The sequence below is a fragment of the Malaclemys terrapin genome, chromosome 6, assembly GCF_027887155.1.
Source record: "Malaclemys terrapin pileata isolate rMalTer1 chromosome 6, rMalTer1.hap1, whole genome shotgun sequence".
Taxonomy (NCBI): Eukaryota; Metazoa; Chordata; order Testudines; family Emydidae; genus Malaclemys; species Malaclemys terrapin.
The window spans coordinates 50080574-50089945 of NC_071510.1; the positions used below are offsets into that span (position 1 = coordinate 50080574).

Consider the following 9372-nt stretch of genomic DNA (forward strand, 5'->3'; position numbering starts at 1 on the left):
AACAGGAAAATGAAGGTGAAGATGACTGAGCTAGCTGCAGAAACCAATATTTTAAGTTTCTCATGTTGACCCGGCTGTCATAGTCGATTTAATTTTTGTGGTTTTAAGATTTCATTTAACTATTTTAGTTAAAAACAATTTTAACAAAAACAAACCTGATATAAAAAAACTTGAATGTTTAACTAAATTCAAAAATTCATATGCTTGTTTTGTTAAAATATTATATGTTTGCGGTTAAAGAAAAAAATCCAGAATACATAACGTTGTCGTTTTAGTTAAATAAAACAATTTACATGTGTGTCTGGTGATGTTCTCCTTCTAATACATGGCAAGAAAATCCCCAAAATATTAATGATTAACCTGTTGAACTGGACATAGTTCACCTCCCAATGATTTCATAAGTATCTGCTTCAATTACCTTTGGTAAATGAAATAACCAACCATCATTCATTTTCTGATATAACTGTAAAACTAATCTGAAAGTTTACAAAATAAATCACTTTAAAAATGTATAGTCTGTACCTTCTAAAAATGAAACCTACATCTATCTCTGAGTTGTGAAGAATATGTATTAAGGTTATAACAACCAACAAGAATGCACTTTGATGTAGAAATCCATGATTAAATCGAGTCTTCCTGACTAGTGATTTAATTCATGATTTAAATCAATTTGATATCAATCAAATCCACCCTGGCTGAGGTGAATTTGCCTTCTTGTCTTTTTCGATGTGTTAGAACTGTCACCAGCTCTTACACCAATATCAGTTCGATATGCTAACGATCAAGTGCTTTCAGTACACGTAAGCGCACGTACGCATGCACGCACACACGCAGAGATGTGCAAATAAAACTGATCTTAACACAAATTAAATAAATTAAAATAAATAACAGTTAGGAGAAGTTATCTATCCTGGGCCCAAATCTAATTCAGATTTCAGTCAAACACTAGATGTATTTAGCTTTTCCTGGTCTGCCATGAGAATATCTTTGGGCTTGATTCTCATTTACAATAAAACCACTCTAGCAGGATAAGAAAACTGAGAGCACTGTAGCCTAGTGGATAGAGCACTGTGAATTAAGGGAAGAGAGGAGGGATAGCTTAGAGGTTTGAGCACTGGCCTACTAAACCCTGGGTTGTAAATTCAATCCTTAAGGTGGCCATTTAGGGGATTTAATTGGGGATTGGTCCTACTTTGAGCAAGGGGTTGGACTATATAACTTCCTGAGGTCCCTTCCAACCCTGTTATTCTATGATTCAAGTCTTAGAAGACCTGGGTTCTGGTACTGAACACATCAAGCTGTCACTGTTTTAACAACTACATTGTATAGTGCTTGCAACACAATTCTTCATTTAATAACTTTTTTTTAGAAGGAGGCTCACAGACATGCACTTTAATTGTTTGATCTTTTCTCCTGACTGCTGCTTAGATTTTAGATAGTATTAAGTTAAAATGGCTGATGTCTTATTTTACTATAAAACATGGCATCTGCCCTCACTGTGAGTCATTCGGGTTTCTGAGGAGGTGAAGAGAAAAGGATCTATTTAAAATGCTTGGACTGCAATACCTGTTGCTGCTAAACAGGTTCCTGTGCAAGTCAACAAGAAGAGTTTTGCTTTTTACAATTACCTTATTGTGGTGATATGGCGTCGGAGATAGTGAAGATGTTACACTTTACAAACAATAAAGGCATTTCTTGGTATATAATTCTGTACTAACAAATAAAAGGGTAATAAAAGCAGATCAGCATCGAGATACATGCAGCATGCATACTATACAGTGTACGGCATTTAGAAGACCTTCAGGGAACAGACAGGATTTATTTTCTTTTTTGTTCTTGTTTTTCTTACTTCCTGGATTTGTATAATTTAATGTATTTCCCAGATTTGATTTAAAATGAAAAAAACAAACAAAAAAACCTAACTTCTGTGCAAGTATAAATGTAATGGTGTCAAGGGGAAGAGATTTTTAACGATTTTCTTATCATCTCTTACATTATCATCTTTGGATCTGTTCCTTGTCTTTCACTGCCCTTTATCTTAATGTATCTTGTTTGCTGTGCAGGTAGGGACCTTTAAATCTTTACGCTGATTTCACTATATACATTTCAGTGTTGGCTGGGATTCTTAAAGCAGGCTGATGAAGTTAGGCACCTAACTCTCATTGACTTTCAGTGGGATTTGGGGGCCTAATTCCTTTAGGCCCCTTATAAAGTAAACTTTCCAAATAGTGAGTCAGATATTAAGCCATAGCAAACTGACACATACAATGTGGTTATACTGGGCCAGATCAGATCTTAAGTACAATGCCTCCCATGGAAATGAAATGGGTGGTGCAGTTTACACGTCAATCCCTTTTCAGAGCTGTGCTTAAAGGTATGATTTAGTCCCAAAAGACGGAAACAATTCCCTAAATTCAACAACTGCCTGCAGAATGCTGTTAAAATCTCGTATAACCTGCTTGTGGTCTGACATGGATCCTCCAATAAGATCTAAATGGATGATGATGTATAAGCATTACCTTTCCTCTAAACACATACGGCTTTAATTTTACGTATGAGAGTAGTCACGTTGATTTCACTGGGACCACTCCTGTAAGTAGAAAGAACAGGAGTACTTGTGGCACCTTAGAGACTAACAAATTTATTAGAGCATAAGCTTTCGTGGACTACAGCCCACTTCTTCGGATGCATCCGGATATGGATATGCATATGGATATGCATCCGAAGAAGTGGGCTGTAGTCCACGAAAGCTTATGCTCTAATAAATTTGTTAGTCTCTAAGGTGCCACAAGTACTCCTGTTCTTTTTGCGGATACAGACTAACACGGCTGCTACTCTGAATCCTGTAAGTTGAGTTAAGCATGTGTGTAATAGTGTGTATAGGATTGGGACCTAAATTTGGTTACACTTTCAAATTGCTACACGAAAAAGTATCCACCTGTTTCCATTTCAGTTTTAAAAATTTTCTCCCACTCAAGACTGCAGTGTGAGTGTGGTGACCAAATTTATTAGATATCATTGCCAATTAGGCATTGCACCTATGTATTTTTGCAATATGATTTTAATGTACTTTAAAATGTTTGATCATTCAAATTTTTGTTTGTGGTGTCATGTTCTTATCCCTTATATCTGGAACTCTGATCCCTTGATCTGAAAGACTGATCATATATTTGGGTTTTTTTAAGACCTAGTTTACATAGTGCTTTTTCTATGGTTTATCCACATTAACTGGCTTGTTTTTATGCCTAGTAAAGCACTTTTGGGTGCACTGCATGAAATGTTTTCAATATAATAATGGATTATAATGCAATGTTATAGCATTTTTTGTTTTGTTTTACTTTAAAACTGCTGAAGGCCACTATTCTAATCTCATCGGTACTTATTACAAGACTAAACCACAGGTTGTTTAAAGGCTAAGATCTATTTACTTCCTATCATGATTGTTGACTGTGTTGTCAGTTAAATCTACAAATAAATAAAACATCTATGCCATTATCACAGTTAAGATAATCAGTAGACTTCTATAATTTGAAACAAATGAGTTTCATTGAAACACTTAACTGCTGTTAGTTGTTAGATTATGCAGTTTTACACTGTTTTATTACATGGATTTATTTTTCTAACAATATGAACATTTGTAATCACTCTATATTAAAATTAGGCTCTATAACAGAAACCATTGAGATCTTCAAGGACATCCATTACTACAAGCCATTTTTTCTTTCATTTTTTTCATTAATTCACAAGTTGTTAAATTGTTCACCAATGGTGTAAGTAGAATACCAGTGCCCTTCAGTATTTTGTCTCCATACATGTCTGATGTCAAGAAAATGAACTAAAAAGTCAAATATATTTTGAACAACTATAATTTGTTACACAACCTTTTCACTGTGTTTGTGATGAAATTTTACCATTAAAAAATCCATAATCCACATGAAATTCACAGGAAAAACAGATTATAGATAGCATCTGTAGTTTTAAGTCCAAAAAAATTCCACCGCAAGAGAAGATTGTATCACAGCTCCTGTGCAATATAAATCCTACCCATTTTTAAATATTGCACTTATGTTGTCCATTTCAAAATGGACAATGTGCACAAGCTTAAAAAACTGGGATAGCAATAAAGTCTGGCAAAAAAATGACCAGTGTCATCACTGAGGAAAATATCTGCCCATTTTTGTTTTGCAAATTATATGTTGTTTATAATTGTGGACTTGAAAAAAAGCAAATTGAGGAAAGGGCATATATTTTATATTGCATATAATACACATGTACAGTTCAAGTCAACATAGGAATATTGCTCATTGTACTTGGAGATGTTCCAACATGGTTTACATCAAACTGTCCACTGGTGACATTTTGCCCTCCTCCTTGAATAATTTCCACATTTCTGATGTGAGTTAATGAAAAATACTAACCCTATGCCAATACACACATACAATGATAAAAGCTTTACTGGTTAACAGCAAATCTAATTTTTGTGTCATTTAACTAATGGCATATGGAATGCTCAGCAAGGCATATGGTACTAATTAAACACTGTACAAGTCCCCCAGATATTCAATATAGCCATGAGGTATCCAAAGACTGCTTCCCTTCAATGTACATTATCTATGTATTGATTTGATGTTTTGAAGGCACAAAAGCCTGGGGAACTAACAGTGTTTAATGATGTGGGAACTGCACTTCTGTTCTTATCTATGTGAATGCTGCAGTTGCTGAGGAAAAAAATTCAGAGAGACTTAATGAACAGGCAAATTATTAACTATGATGGGTTTTAATTTCATTCATACATTATCCTTTGTTTTTTATACTATTTTTAAACTTTCTTTTGACATTTACAATACATTTTTGTCTATGAGTGAGTATTCCAGACAGCAAAAAGTTAAAGATCTCATCATCCTATTTTTAATAGAAATGCTAAACATCATAATGTTATACATTTTGATTACATATAAAACACAACTGAAATATAGGCTGTTTAATGCTAAAGCTATTTTTTTTAAATATCCCAACATACTGGTTAAAGCATGTGACCCTAGCAGCATAGAGAGAACATTAAATATTCATTAGCTTTTGAGAGTTCACTTTTATTTTTAAAAAATCATTCCTTTCATCTCTTTTCAATCAAACTCAAACTTTTCAGTTTCTTCTAGCATGCTTGTGGTTAATCAATCTACATATTAGCTCAAGAAAATAAGTGTTGCATTAGTTCTGCTTCATAATTATTACTTTTGATTGTACTTGTAACAGTGAATTTCAAAAGCCAGTAACTTCATGTTTCTGATGATATCTTAAGCAGAAAAAAATGGATTAAGTTTCATGAGCTAAGATGAGGACAGTATATGATCTTTTGTTAACCAGAAGATTGTCCCACAAGAGAACAACAGAGACCCGCTACTTTAACATCCAAGTTTCAATTTTACCAAGAGACTTCTTGCAGAGTAACAGAAAAGCAGTGTGCATTCAGAAAGGTGATACTAATTCATTTTCCTTTATGTCTCGTGGTAAGTTTGAGACTGACAAAGAATGACAGTACTTTTTAAAAAGGGTTTTGAACTTGTTAAATCTATCATCAATCAAAAACCTACTACTCAAAACTCCAATTGTTAAAAAAGTGCTCTATTTTTAACATTGCTTACCTCACATTATTCTAAATTCAGTGTAGCTTTAACTCATTTAAAACATTGTGGATTAAACTTTATGCTGTAATTTTTTACTGGCTGAATAAACTGAGATAAAAATAAATCTACATTCTGCTTACCACTGTTACATAGTAATTTAACTCTTAAGCATCAGAGCTGTTACATATGTAAGAATTTGTGATTTAAGAGGGAATTTTGAACAGTATAATTATTTTTATACCTACTATGTGCTATGTTTGAAAACATCAACTGGAATCTTCCACGACAGAGATACTGGATGCACCCCCTTCTTACCAAAGATACCATCCTTTTTACTGTACATTTTAAATGCTTTCAAAAATACAACAGTATTAGCCTGGATATTTATGGTTCACTGCTCTGGACATAAAGCATAAATGAACTGAAAAGAGAAATAACGTTTAAGGTAGCCAAATCCCTGTTATGTAAAACGAGTCTGCATTTTGCCTGCACTACTGAGATAAACAATATCCTTATTTATGGAATGAGACAAAACGGTAATCTGTGGTTTTCTCACCATGAGATTGCAAATACAACTTCACTCAAAAATGCACTTTTCTTTGAAGTAATTTGTAGTTTGAAATATGGTGCATGATAAACAGGTCTCACGTAAAGGTGTTTCTCCTTCCTCCTGTATTACAGATTGCACCAGACATATTGAAAATCTATGTATCAGAGACGTACACAATATGCCAGATAAAACCAAAAACCTGAATTCAGAAAAACACGGAATGCAAGAAAAACAGCTTTTTATCTTGAGAAATAAAATCTTCTACATAGCTGTAAAACATGCTAACTGATAGAGCCAACGTGCCTGTTTCCTCTTCTCTAATATAACAAATTAACACTGCTTTCTAATCCTGCCTTTCTACATTTGCATTCTATGCATTCCACAGAAAAAAGAACATACAAATAGAGATCCTTTCAGCTTCACTAGTCTGTCATCAAAACCTGCAGAGAAATTTTCATTGATTAAAAGAAGAGAATGGAAGGAAAGCAGACCAACCTTCACAATGTACGTCACACCAGGTCCCAGGATCTTCTCATTTGAGTGCAGCCACCCTCGGGAGGGTTTATTGACAAAGCTGCTACTTTGATTCCAGTCTTCACCTCCCAGGTGCATTTCCTCTGACCGTGTTTTTTTTCCTGTACTCATCTTGCTCATGTCCTGCTGAGAACACGGAGTGGCAGAGACAAGGTTACATGTGTTTTCTGAAGCCCCTGCTGCTGAGCTAGAAGCACTCGAGCTTCCCTGCAATTTGGAGACAGCAAGCTCCTTCACTGCAGAGGAGAGATTTTTGATACCCAAAAGGCTGCCTGTGTTGGAGAGTTTCAAGTGGGACACCTTATGGATGAGGGTACAAAAGGTGGTGGGTCCATCTTCTTGGTCTTTGCGGAGAACTTCAGGCGAGACCAGGTATGAAGGTGCTGTTGAGGTCGTAGCAACTGCTGAGACTTTGCTGTTCATGGACAAATTGTGAATAAGATCATCAACTGATGTCACTGAATCATTCCTGAAGCGGTTATACTTGGTACGCTGAAGCATGCCCTTCTATCTGGTTTCCTGCATATGTTCTGGCAAATCTGATGCCAATGCAGGAGATGCCTGTGCTAACATAGCAGGCGATTCATAATAATGAGGACAGAGAGTAAATTTTGGCTTAAAAAGAATAAAGAGTATAAGGAAGTGCAAAAAATTTTTTAAATAAATTTATGGTTCCACGTTAAGGTTGGGTGAAGTAATAGTTTTCTATGACAGAGATCCCAGTCCTGCTTAGAGCTGCCAAGTCGCTCACAGCAAAAGCATGACTCACACAAATGAGAAGGACCCTTTTCAACAAAAGGCTCAGTGAACACTGCAAATCACTTCCTGTAGCAAAAAAAAAAAAAAAATATCCACCCACTTACAGCACACTAGCACCAATCAATTCTCAAATTTCCTTTTCCTGTCTTCTCAAACAGATATTTCCTTCCAATCTTTAATTTTTCCCCTTTTTCTTACCAAACACAAATACCTCTAAATATCTGTATTAATTTAAAAAAAAAATACTCCACTCTATTCTTCTGTTAAAACGTTCTTCCATATCACATATTCGTCAATCTGTTAAAAAAAAAAAAAAAGGTCACAGTTAGGTATCAGATATTATAACAATGCTTCAACATACACAAACAAAACAGGATTCATATATCTTGAAGGCTTTCAGAAAATCTTGACATACAAAAGCATTCAAAAAATTGGGTGGACATACTACACTAAAGAATATACTCATTTTCTTTCACAAAAGCAGCCTACCAGCCTTAACAAATACCTTTGTGCCAATGCCGTTTCTCACAAAAACTGTTACATCAAAGTTTTTGTACAGAAACAAATCCTTCTGCCCTATATTATTCAAGAGCAAGCTTTTTCTGTTTTTAATGCAGTGTTACATGAAGTACCTGTGTCCGAAGAAAAAAAAATTTCTGATGTACGGCAGCAGGCTTACGAAATATGCCTTCATTCACCACTGATCTTCACTCTAAAGCAAAAACTGTAAAATGGATCTTCAGTACAGTTGAATATTTGGCTTAGCTCTGAAAAATTAAGAAATACCAGAGGAATATTCAAAAGTCCTTATAGCAGCATACTGATGCCCTGCAGTAAAGAATATAAAATGCACTAGCTCCTGTGAAGCATAAATGCCAGTCAAAAACACCTAGGAGGAATAAGAAAATACATATAAATACTGAAATTTGCATTTCTTTTCCCTTTTATTGTAAAAATCCAAAATGTACAGTATAATGAAAATACAATGCAGATTATAAACCATATGGCTCTTTTTTGTCAGTTGGTTTGCTTTGCAAATTATGGATTTTGGACATTATACTGCACTGTAAGAAGTGAATTCAGACAAAAGAAGTTTAACGGTTCAAGTTCTCTTAAAAGAATCAGTATAGCTACAGCATATTTTTGAAGGAATTATCTTGAGTGATTCCCTCCCTTCCCCCATGACTAAGGCTGCAGTACATGAAGTACAAATACACTAAAACAGCTTTAAATACAGGTATTTAATTAGAATAATTTATGACACATTAAGTTAAGTCAGCACCTCTTATCCCAGCAGTGATGAATAATGGAAATGTCCTATTCAGTGTAAAAACAGATTTCTAGTGATCTGCAGAATAGCCTTTCATCACCACACTGCAAACCTGCTACAGTATCCACACAGCATTCATTTTTCTCTCCATCCTGCTAGCATAGCAACAGCAAATATACACATCATAGATTATTTCTACTGTTCTCTAATGCACAGAAAACCCTGTCATTTCCAAATGGCTCTCTTCATTAGAAGCAGATAAAAAAAAACCCTGCAAAATGTGAATGAAATTCTGTGTATGTGAATGAAAGGACTGGCTAGCATACCAACATTTCTGTGAATGAAGCAAGGCCTTGCAGCCTCTGCCAGGCAATCCCTTGGGTGCTAACCATCCCAGCCAATAAGAAACAGCTTGGATGACTCATTCAACAAAGGCTTGCTAAATAGTGGAAGATTCCATTTCAAACACAGGCGGGATCTTTCATACAACAACCTGAGAAAAAAAGGCTGCTTACAATGATCTAAAGATGACTAACACAATTGTTTTGCAGTAAAGATATTTCACAACTAAATGTAAGGGATTTTTATTAGGATGGGGGTGTTAGCAAACCTGTTTTCTTGAATGTGTATTTCAC

The 9372-nt window shown here is 35.0% G+C and overlaps 1 protein-coding gene across 1 annotated transcript in view; it reads right to left on the minus strand.

The window, feature by feature from the left end:
- The window catches only part of SHC3 (SHC adaptor protein 3), a 75094-nt gene extending 67397 nt beyond the window's left edge, over nt 1-7697 (minus strand). The window contains exon 1 of the mRNA XM_054031290.1: nt 6670-7697. Coding sequence (XP_053887265.1) covers nt 6670-7209 — 540 coding nt within the window. The 5' untranslated portion in view covers nt 7210-7697. The remainder of the gene's footprint in view (nt 1-6669) is intronic.
- Between the last annotated feature and the right edge of the window lie 1675 nt (nt 7698-9372).